The sequence below is a fragment of the Nothoprocta perdicaria genome, unplaced genomic scaffold (assembly GCF_003342845.1).
Source record: "Nothoprocta perdicaria isolate Ctin4 unplaced genomic scaffold, notPer1 scaffold_117, whole genome shotgun sequence".
NCBI lineage: Eukaryota > Metazoa > Chordata > Aves > Tinamiformes > Tinamidae > Nothoprocta > Nothoprocta perdicaria.
Window position 1 is genome coordinate 2,164,913 of NW_020454283.1, and position 17,515 is coordinate 2,182,427.

The 17,515-nt window shown below is 36.6% G+C and overlaps 1 protein-coding gene across 2 annotated transcripts in view; it reads left to right on the top strand.

Moving 5' to 3' along the window:
• The window catches only part of PRDM2 (PR/SET domain 2), a 52,175-nt gene that overhangs the window by 12,034 nt on the left and 22,626 nt on the right, over positions 1-17,515 (top strand). The window contains exons 3-6 of one of the 2 annotated variants that reach the window (XM_026053599.1): positions 20-137; positions 842-945; positions 3,298-3,450; positions 7,155-7,284. In XM_026053599.1, coding sequence (XP_025909384.1) covers positions 20-137; positions 842-945; positions 3,298-3,450; positions 7,155-7,284 — 505 coding nt within the window. Of the gene's footprint in view, positions 1-19; positions 138-841; positions 946-1,962; positions 2,022-3,297; positions 3,451-7,154; positions 7,285-17,515 lie in introns of those variants that run through there. The other variant, XM_026053600.1, reaches the window with a different exon arrangement.

The following is a 17,515-nucleotide window of genomic DNA, read 5'->3' on the forward strand; positions in this document are numbered from 1 at the left end:
TTTTTTTTTTGATTTATAGAACACAATTGAATCTATTGGCACGGTGGAGACCTTGGCTGATGTACCTGAGCATGTGCTTCGAGGGCTTCCCGAGGATGTGAAGCTCTTCCCATCTGCTGTCGACCAGACAAGGCTTGGTGAGTGCCTCAACTATGAAGAGAAATGTGGGATTTTTGCTTTAGCTTATGTAAACTGCAGTTGCTATGAAAATGCAATGTTCCTTCCTCTGGGTAGCTGTGGATCTCTCATACATTAATGGGAAGGGMTTTATGTTGAGAAGAGAGTCATGTGCCTCCATCAGTTTCTCCGAGTCCAAGCTCTTCATCCCAAAACATGAAGATCTAGGTCAAAGGTAGTCCAACATGAAGAGAGCTTAGATCATGAAAATCCCTTTTTTTTTTTGCTGACTTGCTTTCACTTACAGCGGTTCCACGCTTTCTGAGTTTGGCTTTTTTTTTTACAGCCATCTTGCTGTAAAATGTGAAATTAATTAATACATCTAGAATTAATTAATTGCAACTCCTGGGGGACTTTATTTGCCTGGCATTGTTTCATAACAAGCAATTAGTTTTTGTTTGAATAATATGTTCTCTCAGTAAAGCAGCTGAAATTTGGGACTTTGCACTGTAAAAGTTGTGAGGAAAACTTTTTCGTGATTTTTTTTTTGAGTATCACCTGAGGTACAGGAGAAAAGAGAGGACTTCTTTTTCTCCTGAAAAGAGAGGATGATTCCCAATCTGAGACAGACACATATGTAATGATTTTAGAAAATCTGAGTTGTGTAGAATATTTGCTTGAAATCAAGTAGATTCATTATAATTACTTGTATGTATCTTTTCAGGTGTTTGGGCAACAAAATCAATTTTAAAAGGCAGGAAGTTTGGTCCATTTGTTGGTGACAAGAAAAAAAGATCTCAGGTTAAAAGCAATGTGTACATGTGGGAGGTAAGAAATACCTTGTAAATAGAAAAAGTAGATAGAAAAAATATCAGTCTGTTTTGTTTGCTTCTCATTTTTTTTTCAGAGACTATAGGTGTAGTATCTGCAGAATCATTGCCATATATCTGGTGTTTCCACTACAAACATGTATTTTTATATTTAGACAAGTAATTTTAGAGTTATATTAGGTTCTGGTTTTGCTTTTATTTATTTTTATTTTAGAGTTGTTGATGGCTAAGATGAAACCAACCCTGTAGATTATTGACCTTGTATTTCTCAGTGCTGGATTTAAGTGTTCACACTGGATGTTCTAATATTCTTTAAATTTATATTGAAATCTATAGTGACAGACATTCTGGAAACAAAGTTGTATAGTTTGCAATGGAGGGTATGAGGAGGGTCTTTTACTAGGTTTCAAGTATAGCTTGTTGCTTTAATACAGGTTTTGGAATTAAAAAAAAATGAGCTAAAATGAGACTGCAACAGTTGGCCCCATATGCTGATATCTGAAACCACAGCAGCTTAACCGTTAGAAAATGTAATTTGTAAAAGGATGCCAGTGTTTGAAAGTAGTCCGGTATGAGAACCTTGATCCCAAAGAAAAGAGTCATTTTGCCAAGAGTCCCTCTTTAGTGAAATTAATATGAAGAAAAGTTAGGCTCCTGACAGCCAACTAGAGATGTTAGTTTAAAGTTAAAAATTTCAAAATCTCATTATATGACTGTTCTGAATGAGATTGGTTTTATGTGCCAATATCTGCATGCTGTCGCTGAGGAAATCGGCGACAATTCAATTTATAACTTGAATTATAAATTGAAAATGTATAAAGTATTCTTTTGCAAAAGAAAAGACGCTGACAAGAAAATGGTGGCAAGTGAGTGAAAACAGTGCAAGAAATGCCACTTGCTGATGAGTTCAGAGTGAATGGCACAACTGCACTGAATGATCTGGATCCTGGTTTGCAAGAATCATTTGAAGTCACAGTATTATACACAGGAGTTAAAACTATTTCCTTTCCCACAGTGCACAGGCCCTTTAAACAAAATTCAGTAAATCAGAAGCTTTGACAGAAAAGTAATCAGGTATTACGTTTTGCCATACATCTCACTTACTAACTCTTCCTCAGTGCTGTTTGGCTGTGCTTTTCTTCCATTTTAACCAAAAGGATTACTTTTACAATCTTGATCTGTGAAGCTGTTTACTTTCTCATATTGCAAGGATTGAGTGTGCTGATGAGCATTCTTGCCAAAGTCAGCTGATGAAATCCGTGCTGAAGCGGTTGAAGGGAGGTATTTCCTTTTTGCCTGTTGCTTGGAAGGAGACATGGGAGATTTTGGCTTATCTATTGAAACATTTTATACCATTTTCAGTTGATAGAATTCTGGTTTATTAAATCAGGATATTGGTACAAAAGAAAAGAACTTATTTTTAAACTACTGTAGAAGAATACTTTAAAATGTAAAACTTTTGGAAAAGTCTTAGAACTATTTAGATGCTTAGAACTATTGTGAGAAATAATAAAAACAGTTGTATGCCTGTATAATGAGACAAAGGAAATATTTTTAAATAATGGAAAAATGATAGCTCTGGTTGCTCAACAGTTGTGTGTTCTTTGGTTTGGCAAACTTAGCATTCACCAAACGCTTTTGTTATAGGCATCTAGCTTAGACTATAAAGAGATACAAGAGACTCGTAACACATCATGAGAAGCAGAATTGCAAGATGGCTGGAAATACTGAAGTTTTGTAACTTTTTTTTTTTTATTGCAAGCTGTCTTGACATGTAAAATAAGCAGAATTTCAAAACATTTTTTCCGTAAATGGAAATGAAAGAATTTACATGGCATCTTGAATCATGCAAAAGATTACAGATGGGTCAATTTTTTTTTAAGTGATCACAAAACTTCTGAAAGGTTAAGATGCCCAGAGGCAAGATTAAATGGTTATTATGCTTTCCCTTATCTTTCCAAAGAAAGCAAATACTGCTAACTTTTATTTACCCATCCCAATTCATCAAATTAATCTTCTGTTGTGTTTATATGCTTAAATAAGGCCTTTGCTGAATACAAATATGAAAGAATCATTTTCTGTTTTCCAAACTAAAAAAAAGGCATTTTGACTTTTGAACTCGATCTTCAGGTTTGAGGGCCAAAAAGTGTTGGGTTTTTTTTCTGATCATACGAGTTTCTCTGATTCTATAATGCCACTCAGAACCTCRACAGTCTTTGACTCATTTCTTTCCTTCGATGGTAACTGCTACTTTATACAGCTTTAAAAAGTGTTCTATATTTTATTGCATTTACACTGCATTAATACCGATGTCTCCTTGCTTGGGATAAATRTAATTTTTCTTTCTTAGGTATATTACCCAAACCTGGGATGGATGTGTGTTGATGCAACTGATCCCAAGAAAGGGAACTGGCTGCGATATATAAACTGGGCTCGTTCRGGGAAGGAGCAAAATCTATTTCCTCTGGAGATAAACAGGACCATTTATTACAAGAGCTTAAAGGTATCAATGGCTGTGAAGAATCGGTTATTTGTTTTATATAGCTTTTATTCCCCTTTATTCAAATCCTTTTTTGAACTATTTCTATTAAATTCATTCTGCAGCATTTTAAGAAACACAATTATGATGTTGCAAATACAGAGTTCCATTATTCTAAATTATTCCCCATCAATACAGTTGGCATTATTTAGTACCCTTAAAAATAAGGATATGTATGAAGATTCAGTTTCTTTTAATTTGGTGATGATTTGATGTGCATATCAAACATTTTGAAGTTCCTGTAGGTACAGAAGGCACTTTAATCTGAGGGTCTATTTGAAAGTGTTTTTTTTTTCCTCCAGAAATCAATTGTTTATATTACAAAATATTGATGGCAAAGACACTTTTATAGGGAGCTTCATGAAACAAACTTTATTGATTTTATTCACCTTCAGTTTTGTTTTGGGAGTGAGGGGGAAATAGAGGGTGTAATTTGTGGAGAATTTTATGAGAMATTTTCAGCATAGTCAGCATATTGGAGGTCAAGATTTAGAAAGTCACATCTCAGATTTTTAAATGTGCAAACGGATAATTTGTAGTGTAATAGGAGTATTCATGACTGTGGTCCATTTCATAAATATAAAAACCAAGGAAGAGCATTAAGAAAGCTAACCTTTTTTTAATCCAGCATTTTATAGACTTGCTTTAATTATTTAATTATGTAATTATTCTTATACAGCGTGGAGTAACTTGCAAATAAAGCTGCAAGAGACTGACAGCATGGGATGAGAAAGTATAATGTAGGTAGGAGTTCTCAAATTTGTGGTCTCTAGGGCAATCTACTACTGAAGGATTTTTTTCACTATCTATTAAAATAGAAATTGMAGAGAGGATTCATACCTGAAAAAAATATTCTGCCATTTTCTGCTTTACAAAGTTTCTCACCATCTGTGATGACTTAGTTCTTATACGGCCCATAGATGCTTTAGATTGACATCTCTCTCTGCTGACCACTGAAACTTAAGTATTTAATGAGTAACAGTGCACATACTTGTGTTCTGTGATAAATATTCCTGCAAGTAGTTAATGATTGTAGACATATAAACATAACTATTTTAGGTAGGCTGTAGATTAAGTGGAGCACATTTTTTCCCTAACTTTCAGTGATATGTAAATGCTATCAGGTAATTGAAATGCAGTCTTGCAGGAGAAGGACATTAAAAATATTCCTATACCTGCATTAACTGCACGTAATATGTTATGGTGCGTGCACTGCCTCTTCAAAACAGTTTTAACTTGAGTAAGTTTAACTTGAGTAACATCAGTGCAGGTACACATGTTTGTTTCCTGATCTTTATCATAATTCATAAATGCAGAGGAGTTCTATTTGTTKATAGAACAAAAACTTTCTTGCCCCCCAAAAGAGAATTTGCTGGTGGCTTTTATTTTGTACCAGTACCATTTAAAACACTGTTCTTAGTTCTAAGCAATGTTCTTAGTTTTTTTTTTTCCCCAAGTTTTTATTAATCTTTTTCTGTATTTTAATTTATAAGTTAAATAAGCTGATTTCCAAGATGGATTGCTAAAATAAGCAAGTCTGAAGTTGCTTGGTGTAGAAAAGTGTCCTAACTGCTTTCATTTTTCTCTTCTCTGCTGTAAATGAGTAGTAAAATTAAATGTTGGGGATTTATAATGAAGTTTAGGACAGAATTTTTAAGTAAGCACAAGCAAATACAGCTCTATTCCATATTCTCTTCCTGTTTACTGAAGGACTAAGGATCTTTGTAAGCTGCTTTGCATATACTTTTCCCCATATACATATGAGATTTGTAATATTTCATTGAAACAGCTTAAACTCATTATGGGGTTTCAGAAGTTCTTCCTGCCTCTCCARATGACTTCATAATAGTATTGTTCTGCACATAGTCCTGGTCTTAATGCTTTCTCTTCACGAATTACAAATTCTAATAATAAATTGCAATGAAAACTTGCTTTTGAAAAGTCTCCTAAATCAGTTTGACTGTGAGACTGCCCTTGAGTTTTAAGGTGAAAATAATTCTCTTATAGAGGAAGGTTTTGTCAAACAGGTTTATAGTAACTCTAATAATATATAACAATAACTTGTTGCATAGGGATGCAATGTTAATCAAGCAATAGAACTGGTGTGGAAAAATAAGCACAAGTGCTACCATGTTGTTCCACAAACTGCCCACTGTGGTCACATCTGGGGGAGGTGAACCACATCTGTGAGCAGAAGCACAGTATTACAGTCAGATATAAAGGCAGAATCTGTGGTGAAAAAATATATATATTGCTATAAGGTCAGGTAAATGTATGTCTCGGTCTGCGCAGCATGTTGCAATGCTTGTGTTTACAGTGTATAGTGTTATACAATCTGTGTTAACTTTGGATACTACTTTTGAAAAGAAAACAAATTTCCAAACCGCTTGAAAGGAAAACTTCTGAAGAGCTGATCTCCAGACAGAAGACGTGTCACAGTTAAAGCAGGGGCTGTATGAGAAAGCACAGGAGAGCCGCAGTTTTATTTTGCAGGTAGTGGTAGGGGCTGTCCACAGTTCACCCCTGAGCTGAACTGTCCTGACCTATGAGTACTACATGGGTCCTACTCCTAGATAGTGGCCGTGAGGAAGCTGGTTCCTGGTGGTGCTGTTAGAGCTGCTCCTGGTGAGAGGGCTGTATATTCAAGAGTATCTGCGGAGCAAGACAAGCAGGAGTATCTGGGGAGCAGTTCTGATGCTCATATCAGAGCCACTGCTGCCCTGCACCTTCACAGTACTTGCTAAGAGGCTTCATTTTGGTGGAGAGTAGCTGCTCCCAGACTAAATCCACCCAGCGGAATGTTAGTTCAAGGCAGGAAGGCTTAACAGACTATGTGCTCATTGCCATCATGCGGTTGCACAGCCCTTTTATGCCAGCCCTTGCAGTCTATGTATTGATGGTTTACATCAGACAACTTCATTTCTTTGTGCTAAAGAGCTGCAAAATGGGGCCATGCAAATATTTTTACCACCATTTATCCATCAGACATCCAGAGGTGCAAGCAAATCCAAAAAGGAAGTTTTGCTTATATTAAAACTTAATGTTTAACATAGTTATAGAGATCTTGTGTCTCTTGTTGTTCCAGTGTTAGTATAAAGGTAACTATCACCTTGGTCGAGTGCTGGGAGACCTAGAGTGCTAAGAAACAGATATTAATATTTCATACAGAAAAGTTCCCTTTGGCTTCAGACTTGAAATAGAAGTCTTRGAAGCATAGATACCTTTTGTTCTCATGTAATGAGTTTAGAAATAGTATTTCATTTCCAGTGCCCCAGTGTTCTTTAAACTTGGGGGGAGAAAGTGGGTAGAGTGGTCAGGGTGTAGGAGGGCATGCAGGGTGGATTTGGCTTTTTCTTTTCWTTTTTTGACTTGGGTAGAATTATTCAGGCAATGGAGAAAAAAATAGATTTAAAAAATATGTAGAGAGAATGTCTTAAGCCTAGTAGCGKTTGATTTAAAACCAGTTTCAGCTCAATTCCCGGGAGGAGCGGAGCGCGGGGCGGCGCGGCCCTCCGGCCGCCAGGGGGCGCTGCCGGGCGCGGCGGCGCCCTTGCCGCGGGGCGACAGCCCTGGGCCCCACCGCCGTCCCCCCTCCCTCCGCGCCGGCGGCCCGCCGCCAACAAGCCGCGCGCTGATTGGCGCCGCGCGCCTCTCTTCTCTCCCGGCAGCCAATCGCGGCGGGCGAGGAGCTGTTGGTGTGGTACAATGGGGAGGACGACCCGGAGATAACCGCCGCTATAGAGGAAGAGCGAGCAGCCAGCGCCCGCGCCCGCCGCCACTGCCCGCGGGCCCGCAGAGGTAGGAGCGGCCGCCGGCGGCACCGGCCCGGCGCGGCCCGGCACGGCCCGGCCCGGCCCGCCGAGCGGGAGGGGGGCGGAAAGTTTTCCCCGTGTGGGAGTACGTGTTTGCGCAGCGCTGTCAGCGCGTCCGGGATTGCCCCTCCCTCCCCCCGCTTTGGATTTGATTGATTTATTTACCAAAGCTTCGCCGAAAATGGAACTTTACCCCGTTTTTTCCCCCTAAATGCTTTCACCAGTTACTGTTTTTAATGGTGCAGTTTCGCAGGCCCCTGAGCGTCCAGCTCTGGAGGAGTTAGGCAGGGGATGGAGGATGGGGGACGGGTTGGATTGGGGAGCGAGGGGGAAGGCACACGCTGCTCCCTGTAACTGCATCCAAGCAGGCCCTCGTTGCTTTTATTTCCACTAATAATTCAGTAACCGTATATATTTATTTTTAAGAGTGCATGTTTCTCCAGACACCCTTACATAACAAGTATTTTGACTAGTGTCTTAGGCCAAAATCATACTTAAGGACGCTATCGCAAGGGTAAATAAAGGAAATATTTATGTTGTAGCGCAAGGATAGCCCTTCTTGTACCTCAAGTTTCTCTGCAGGTGTCCCATGAACCAAAATAAGGAAAGGAAATAATACGTAAAATGGCCTTATTGAATGTSATTTAAAATTATAATTTGGGCCTGATTATATTTGCACTACAGCTGACTGTAGAATTTGCACTGGGACCATGATCAAATATTTAGAAAAACAGGCTTTTTAAAGTAAGTTCTGTTTATTGTAAAGGTTAAGGAAGGGCCTCGGGAGCAAGAAATGGTGGGACACAATTCGTTATTCATTTGAACACGGATTTGTATGTTAGATCATTACAAAATCTGAAATTCAACCACTGATTTTTGTTGTTCTCTGTCCTAAAATGTATATTTAGAATATAGGTGAGTAGCTATTGGTAAATTAGAGGTGGTGGTATGCTTTCTCATAAATTATGCATTATCTTAGCATATGGAATTTTATGTGCCTGTGATTTACCTGAAAGTCTAGAAAAACAACTTGACAGAATTTGATTATATTATAAATCAGAAAAGCCAGACAGAACCATTTCTAAGATAATTTTTCCTGTCATAGAAGTTTCGTTTGCATTTAGATGATTACAGATAAAATATTAATAAACTAATTCAGTAGTTCTCTTTTATTCTATTTATGGAGTTCTGACAGTTATGGATTATGCAGATTTCAAACTGGGATCATTTGGAATCTTGTGTCTTTTTCGCTTACTTTATAAACATAAGCTCCTACCCAGGACCCACAAATCTTCAGAAAGCATATACATTTAAAAAAAATAACTAAGGCACAGTCTAGATAAGACATTTAGGTATAACCAAGAAGTAACTTACCTTTTGAATTTTATTCTTGTATAGTTAAGCAATAGGCCACATTCATTATATGTTTTGATTTGTTAGGATTAAAACTTTATCATCCATGCTGTAAAAGATAAGTTGAGTCATATTATCTTTATTCTTTTCTAATGTGTATATTTTGAATTTTTAATCCTTTTTTTAGAATGATGCATTGGGTTATATTTATTCCTGGTTATTTTTAGTATTTGTAATATCYGCTAATACTTGCGATTCATTGCAATTTGTCTGCAAGAAACATAATATTTTTGCTACATGGATAGCAATTGAGATTCCAAAATGTTTTCCATTGATAACTCCTTTGCAGATACAGCTGCATCTCTTGGATATTGAAGTTTCTCTACATGGTCTTAATTCCGAAGTTGAGGTTTAGAGAGGCAAGTAAAGGAAATAGTGATGAGCTGTGAGTTCAGCAGTGATTAAAAAGTGTATTTCTTTTTTGAAGTMATTCCAACTGTGCTATAAAAGGTGTGGAGATGGGGAAGGGGGAGAAAATTATTCTGTTTTTAATTTTGCAAGTGAAAAAGCCTTAGTACAAGGTAATTTTATAGATTAACTATCAACCTTATAAACTACTTAGAAAGTAGCTTCTCAAGAGTGTTGTGAAATTTGAATTTATTAGCTACCAAGACCAGTTCCTCTTCATGAATTTTGTTTTGTTTGCAGATTTTATTTATTCACAGTTTGGAGAAAAATTAGCAATAAGTAAGATTTGCTAAGTTTGATCAATTGTGAATGACTGTATCCTTTAGAAATCTTCTTGGAAAGAAAATTGATAATTTGAAGTCTCTCAAATGACTGGACAAGATCTTATTTGAGGAGTATATTAGTATGTAGTTTTTAAAAACATAGTTATTAAATAGGAACTRAAGAATCTTCAGTAAAACAAGCATTGTGAGTTTTTTAATGTGTTTTAGGCTTTCTCCTTGGATATTTAAAATATTTAACTTCTGGTGAATATTTTTGTTGCTGCAGTTCTTTTAATGGATTCTGACAATATGAGAAAAGGTGACCACTCTGCAACTATTTAAAGCTTTAAAGCRATGTGTTTCTGCACAGTTGATCATGGATATAATTTCTGTAAAACGTTTTCCGTGTTGATGTAGGAGGACTCTTRTTTCTGAATAAATCCTCACCTGGTGGCAGTTCAGACTTTCTTCCTGTGAGAGACAGGCCTGAGCAATTTGTAAAATTGAGATGGCACTTAAGAATCAGCAGCTGAGCAAGTGGAGRTTAGACAGAAAACGTAGACTGGAGTAGTGTGTTCAGCCCGACCTTGATCTGACCTCCGTTTGCAAGTGATTACCGGCGCTGGCTTCATAATCTCCTCCTGAGCATATTTATGATGGCAGCTGATGTTCCCCTCTATTTACCAGTCTCCTCAACACATTTGCAGTGGGCAGGATCTTGGTTGTGCCTTGGTCATTGCTGTCAAAATGCACTTGCTCTTCTCTCTCATGACTTCTTCACCCCTTAAATCTGATCATATATATCACTGTTCTTACACTGAAATACACCACTTATTGTTGCAGACATTTTCAGACTGGTTTTGYTCATAGTTGGAGTAAATCCTTTGGGTTTTCCTTTTAGCTTGCACAACAGCTTAACAGTAGTTAGGAAAAGCAAGAATTCCTATGTATGTAGTTTTGTGCMTTGAAACATTGTATGTGTTGAACAACCTGTTGAATTTCCTTGGGTAACATTTCTGATTTTTATCAGAACCCTTCTTCCCCACCCCCATTATCACTGACACAATTACTCTGTCAGTAAGAGCTAACAGCTGCTGTATGTGAGATTTTCTTAGTCAATCCGTAGCAGAAAAGTGATCTAAAACATTGCTTTGTTTTTGCACTTTGTGAAATTTCATTTGTTAAGCTTTCCTACCACTCTCATTCATTTCTCCCAGTTTGTGGTTGATGTTTCTGTCCTCCTAACCAACTTTGTAGGGTTTTTTTTTSAAATCAAATGCATCAGCATTATTTTTTTCGTTAATTCCCTCTACTAAGAAAAAAAAGAGTCTACTGTTCATTTTACAGTTAACAAGCTCACATCTCCATTGGGGGAGTAGCGTAGAAATTTATCTTATTTTTTKATAACGTATTGCTTCCTGAATGTAGGATGGTGTACTAAATAATACGAAATATCAGCCTTTTCCTCACTATTTTCCCTTTTAAACTGTTAYAGTTGGCCTCTCTTGTGTTTGTGCMCRTYAAGCAAGGACTCGCATTGTACCACAGTTTTGKAGTCTCTGGCTTCTCAGTATGGTTTCCTTCCAAAAGTCATATTTCACTAACCAAGTTTAAGAGTATCTTAAAGGGTTGTTGTACATTAAGTATAAAAGATATCCAGTGGTCTTATCAGACTGCAGACCTCTTTAAGATGCTAAGTAGACCCAAAATGTAATCGAAGTATGCTGAGATAACCTGTCATGGATTGTATGGCATATCAGAAGTCTGATCTTAGAGGAGAAAAGACACTGATATCTATGTCAGATCAGATTTAATTTGATAAATGTTTGTGAAAAMTAATGGTRTAACTGTTTTTTAGGSAGRGGGAGAAGAGAAAGACGTAATTCTACTTCACTTATTTATATCCTTGTGATAATGCTTCTGCGCTATGCTATTGAGCTGTATTTTTGTCTTTGCTGTGTTCTGCTTAGCACTTTATCTAGTGGCATAATTTATAGTATTGTTTGGAATAAATACTGTATGTGCCTCCATTTCATATTTTTCTGTGCAGTGAGGCTGTTGAGAGGGAAAGTATATAACTTCRTTTTAACCAAACTACATGCTGCATAAAGTGACTTGAAAGCAAGTTGTGGAAGCAAATGCTCTGTTATCTCGAAAGCCCCATTGTGTGACCYTTTAAAACACAGTCCTCTTATATTTTAGGCAAGATACCTGAATTAGGCTTACGTGTACCTTGGACAGTCCCTGCTGATTGTTTATAGCGGGATACTCCTCRAACAGTCTTGAAACTATTGTTATAAAACTGTATTAAAACTTCAGTACCATAATGGCTCTACTGCTATYGTGATTTTGGTATTTGCTGTAGTTCTTAGCAGACTTCAGGGARACTTTGAGGTATAGATAACTCTTAATAAATAATGCTGTCCCAGAACTAGTGTGGAAGTATGTGAATCATGAATCAATTATGAGCAGCTCTACATGATTATGTGGGTTTTCTTGTTTTGTATGTAATGCTGAATGCAGTGCAACTTCTTCAGGCTTGTGCTTCAGAGATTCTAGAAAAATGCGGCTAAAATAAGTTACGTTAGAAGCACAGCTGTTACCGAAACATTGTCAACTTGCTGCATAAAAATGAATTGTAACAGGTTGAATTCTGCCTAGTAGTTGAAAAACTTACTTATAAATTTGAGTCTTCAAAACTTACTAGCCAAAGAGTAGTTGGAGACGAGGGAGGATGGAGAAGGTCAAACAACAAAACCACAGAATGGAAGCGACTTTATTTTCCTAAATTCAAACTGATTTACAAGAATGATATAACTGCAGTTAAAATCTGCTTGTGAGATATCAAGGAAACTGCATTGCTAATGGCAGTTTCTGTCTGGGGAAGATCTAATAACTTTTTCTAACCAATGGATTTTTTTTTTTTCTAAGAAGTTTTTCTAGCAAGTGGAAAATCTTTTTAATTCTCATAAATGAGGCTTTTTAAATGGGGGAGTTGAATTACTTTAAGTTTCCATCTTCAGTTCTACAGTAAACACCTTCAGTTCCTATGATATAGCTACTGCTCTCTGCTTTCTTAGAGTGAAATTGGCATGATTCATTCCAGCTTTGTTCCTGCTTATGAGTTTAAGAGTAGAAGATAAAACTTCATTTTGAATGTAAAAATAAATTATCTGTAATTGAAAAAAATATTTTGACCTTGAATTATGTGTATCGACCTCTTTCAAAATTCCACATTTCGAAGTATAAACCTTTAGAGGTATGAGGATTTCTTTGATGATTTGGATGTTCAAATTCATAGGTTCTAAGACATTCCATGTTTTTTTTTCCTCTTCAACAATGCTTCCACATAATTTTTTTTTTCTTTTTCCCCCCAAATTAAATAAGAAAATGCCTGTCTACATGACAGCTGCAGCATGTCTAAGCAAATCTGCTAATGCTGCCTACAGTTACGTAACCTGCAGTGGGAAGTGGAATTGAGACACTGGACACTTTCTAGTAAATCATTTTATTTTTCTGTCGATCAGGGTTCCCTCAAGGTCCTTCAGGAAGTATTGTAGTAATCTTTAGGTTTAACTAGTTTAACAGTTACTGAGATAATACTCTCTGGTATTTCAGAATTCGTAGCTACAAAATTAGGATCTTCTGAGCTAGTTACTGCTAGCTTGGCTTTTATAAACATTGCCCCTGGATTGACTTAAGCAAGTGCAATCTTTATTTTGATCACCTGTGTAATAGTTTTTTAGGATGAGATTTTTCGGAAGCACTTGAAAGCTCACCAGCCTTGCTGCTGCATGAGTTCTGTTGCCACATTTTGTGTTGGGTTTTGCAGGAGCATATGATGGGCTATGACTAATGCTTTAGAACTTTGAAGAGACACTATTATTAATGTGGTGATTGGCATAAACTTACTCTAGTTGAGAGTATTACAATAGTTGAGAATCTATCTTCTTGATAATCATTACTACAGAGTGGCATAGAAATGATTAGGCAGCTCTACATCCATTCTACCTAATGTTAAGAACCACATGCCAAACTTGTTCGTGTCCGTTCAAACATGAATCTTCTGTGTTGACAGCCCATTGGCAATGTTTAGACTGTTGAATGAGAAAGATCTAGTCTTYGTGAAAGTGGCTTGATTCATATAAATTACAGCAATTTTTCTCACTTGTTGCCACTATTTGAAGCCAAATACAACACCAACTTTCTCATACAGCTTATGATGTAATCACAACCTTACAATGTATTAATAGGATTTTTTTATTTGTTACTAGTGTATAGCAGTTGAAYGGTAATGATAGCTGTCCTGTTTAGGGGTAAGTTCAGATTCAAAGGGCACAAGCTTGCATACTGTTAAAAGGGAACTTGAATGATAATGGTGCCAGTTTGGATTTTAGAGAGAAGTAGCTTATAATAAGCTTTAGCCAGCTAAGTTTAAAGAAAAACTTCACGAGAAGTGGTCTTTTTTTTTTTTTTTTTTTTTTTTTTCCTTTGAAGTTGCAGGTAAAGTGTGAAAAAGTCCAGTGGTCTTACGGGCCCTAGTTGGGGATTGCAAAAGGAAAGTGGACTTTGTACTGGAACTTCATTCATGACTACCCCGTTCTTAAATGTTAAGTGTCAGCTTTTTGTCTTTCGTCTCCCAAATACCAAAGCTTTTTTTTAATCTCATTCAGATGTCTGTAAATGAAAATGTCCAAGCCACCACTTGGAGACATTTGTAATTTTGTCTTTTTTTTCATTTGATCTTTTATGGTATCAGAAGATGTCTTCAAAAAAGTTTTATATGTTTAAAATCCAATTTTATCAAAACAGATTAAATTACCAGCAGACAGATATATTTGTGCTCTGATCAGAACAATATTTTTATAATGAATTTGTCAGCCCCTGTAGAGAATTTATGAGTTTATTGCCATTTTTTAGCTTGATAAATTATTCAGACATGAGTTTTCTCCACTTTGGTTTGGAGCTAACTCTACATTCGATAACTCTTGTTGTCAGCCCTCAACTAGAGTAGCAGCTGTTGTCTGCTGTATTCTGCTTTTGAGATTGAACACTGATGGAGCAATTGAAGTATTATGGCTAGAGATTTCCTTGGAAGAGATGGTAAATCACGTATTCTTGGAGGAGACTGAAGTGCATTTCTTGAGGCAAGCATCATGGGGCTGCAGCTGGAGTGAACGAGGCACTCGATTTCAGAAGGAATGCTGAGCAAATCTTCCAGAACTTTTCAGCAGATTTAAAAAAAAAAAAAAAAAAAAAGATTCATTCACAGACTGAATTGAAAGAGACAAAAGATTGGTTAAATATAGACCAATCATTTATTTCTAGAAAATCCGTTAAATGTTTGTATTTCAGCTGCTGCTTCTTTTCCATTTTGTTTTAATACTTGAAACTGGCTAACCTGAAGAGTTAGCGGAGTAAAAGCTAATGGAATATAACCACATGGCAGAAAGTCTGTCTTTCAGAAACAGATTGGTAATATCACCTTCAGCTATGATGTCAAGTAACTTGCTAAGAACTTGTAGTGAATTGCAGGGTGTCGTGTTATTAAAGAGGGTARGAGGCAGACATGCATAACTACATTTAGTGGTTGCAAGATTTTGAGAGTCTACTGTTGCAGTTTTATAAATACAGGAGTTAATATAGAAATGAGATCAAAAAAGTTAGGAAGACAAAAACTGTATGTTTAATTTTTTAAGTTTAATTGTGCAGCACAGTGCTCATGTGAGTTAAAACTGGTATAGAATTAAACTCTATGGGTGTTTATTAGCCATGTTTAATAGTTGCTAGATGACATTCTGTTCTATTTAAATCATTGTGGGTGAGTAAGTGCTATTTGGTCTCTAAATGTAAGGCTACCTATGATCTATGCTCAGGTTAGTCTGTGACAGTAGATCATGTTTAAGGATTTGAATGAGGTGCTGCTAGTGTGAATAGCATGTTATTACAAACAGCCAATATGTATTGGTTGGTTTTGCTGCGCTTTCTGTTACAGCGGATGGGGTTACATAAATTACAATAGAGTAAGTGTATGGGAGAAACTGAAGAAAACTTCCCTATCAGTTCTTGCTGACTGGTATAATACCATGTGTAAGATATGCTTCCTGCTCATAGGACTCTTCTGTGTAAATGCTTTTATCTGAATGTTGTGAATACTTTAATCTAAACTTGTCCAAGTGTATGAAGAATTCCATTTACTTGTACTATCTTTGTTTTTGCTGCTCGCAAATCCTTGTCATTTTTCTTGTCTTGACAAGCCATGCCGTGCAATCCCTTCCATTTGTCTTGTACTGAGGATTGCATAATGTAAGAAGTTTGTGGTGAGACATAGTAACTGTATCTTTAGTACTGTCATTAAAGTGACAACTTTGCCAAGTTTTTTCAGAGATTGTTGTTTTAAATAGCCCCAGCTCAGAATTTTCTTACGCTTTCCATGGCAACAAGTTAGTCTGTTAAGCAAATGTCATGTTAACAGTTTCTGTAAAAGCATTGCTCACTCTCTTCTGTGCAAAATCGATATTTAGTGCTTGGTAGAAATATATTTTGATATATTACTTACATGTTGTTGTGTAAGCATTTTTCTTCAGGTATTTTGAAATATCTTCCCCAAATGAGACTTCTTTATGATGGATGATGCTGTGATTAAAACATCATACCATGTACATTTGAAGTGTGATGCCTTGTCTGTAGAAATGTATGTTTATAATATGAAAAAGATTTTCTTGAGGTAAGAAGTAATTTTAGAGAGACAGGTTGATTGTATGTGCTTTTGCCCTTCCTCTGTCTCCTGCTACCATTTATAGACTTAAATGCATCTTATGGAAGAGGAGATGCAAAGATCTTATTTTAATACAATTTTTAATACAGTTTAATACAAAATTACATTGCACTTGATTTCAGTGTACAAATTTAATAAATACGAACTGTTCAGGAGTGTTTGCATTTCATTTGCTTACTGGTGTCTAAAATAATACAAGCTAATTGTATTCTGATAACTTTATAATGATATTGCAGGAAAGAATTCACATTTATTTGTATATGATTGTGGCTCACCTATTAGTTATAATATATCGAAGAGAACAAGGTCATTATGACATTTCAATGTTGACATTTTCTGTATAAACTTGACAGTAGTGTTAAAATAGGCCTTTTAATGGTATGGTTTATATAACCATTCAGATTTAGTTGACCTACAGCTTAATTAGATATTTCTGTTTCAAAATGTTGAGCTGTGCCTCTCTATAAGCCTTGAGGTTTACTTGTAGTTACAAGCTGCTGGAATGTGAGTGTGTTGCTGTTTCTGCATCCTTTTACATCTTTTTATGTTCGTTTTTAGGAGGCTGTAGTCTCAGACAGGGAAGAGACAGTTAAATGTTACCCTTGCTCTTTGAATCCAATAGATAGGTGCCTTCCAAGGTAGTAATTTTGACAGTGGCTTCATGTGCATGCATGTGCCAAAGAAATGGGTTGCATCTTAAAAGCCAAACTAGAAAATTCCCCTGGTATAGCATATCTTACATTCTCAAAAGGAGAAATACAACAAAACAAGCAAACAAAAGCCCACCCTTTTTTTGGCTTGATTCATTCCAATTTAGTACGTGAATGAAATCTACCACCAAAGCAGTTCGACATCAGCATTTGAATATCTCAGCCTTGGGGTCTGGGGAGCTACAAGCATCTGCATCTTGTGGGTTTCGGTGGTAATTTTTCTTGCTAGTGCCTGAGTATTTTGCCCAGAGCACTTGCTAGTCGGTGGTTTCATGTTCTGTTTTGTTTAAAGTTTGATGATTGAGTTCAAAAGATGGTTCCTCCTTAGCTAATAGTGTATTTTTGAACAGATGCACACACGTGCACGTGCACACACACATTTACACTTGAGTGTTTGAGCTGAGTTTCCTCTAAATAAGTTGCAAAGCAGTACTTCAAATGCAAATCAYTAAGGACAAAATCGGTATGTTTTATGAACAGTAATATTACGTGAGAAAGACTGGAACCTAATGTCCTAAAGTTGTTTTTTTTTAAAGCAAAATTCCTAAAACTTTTCTTTTGAGGTTGCCATGTTTTCTTTTTCCTAGTCTTGTCCTAGTCAATACTTACTGACTCTGACTTGTGCCTGCTGCTTTGACTTCAGCT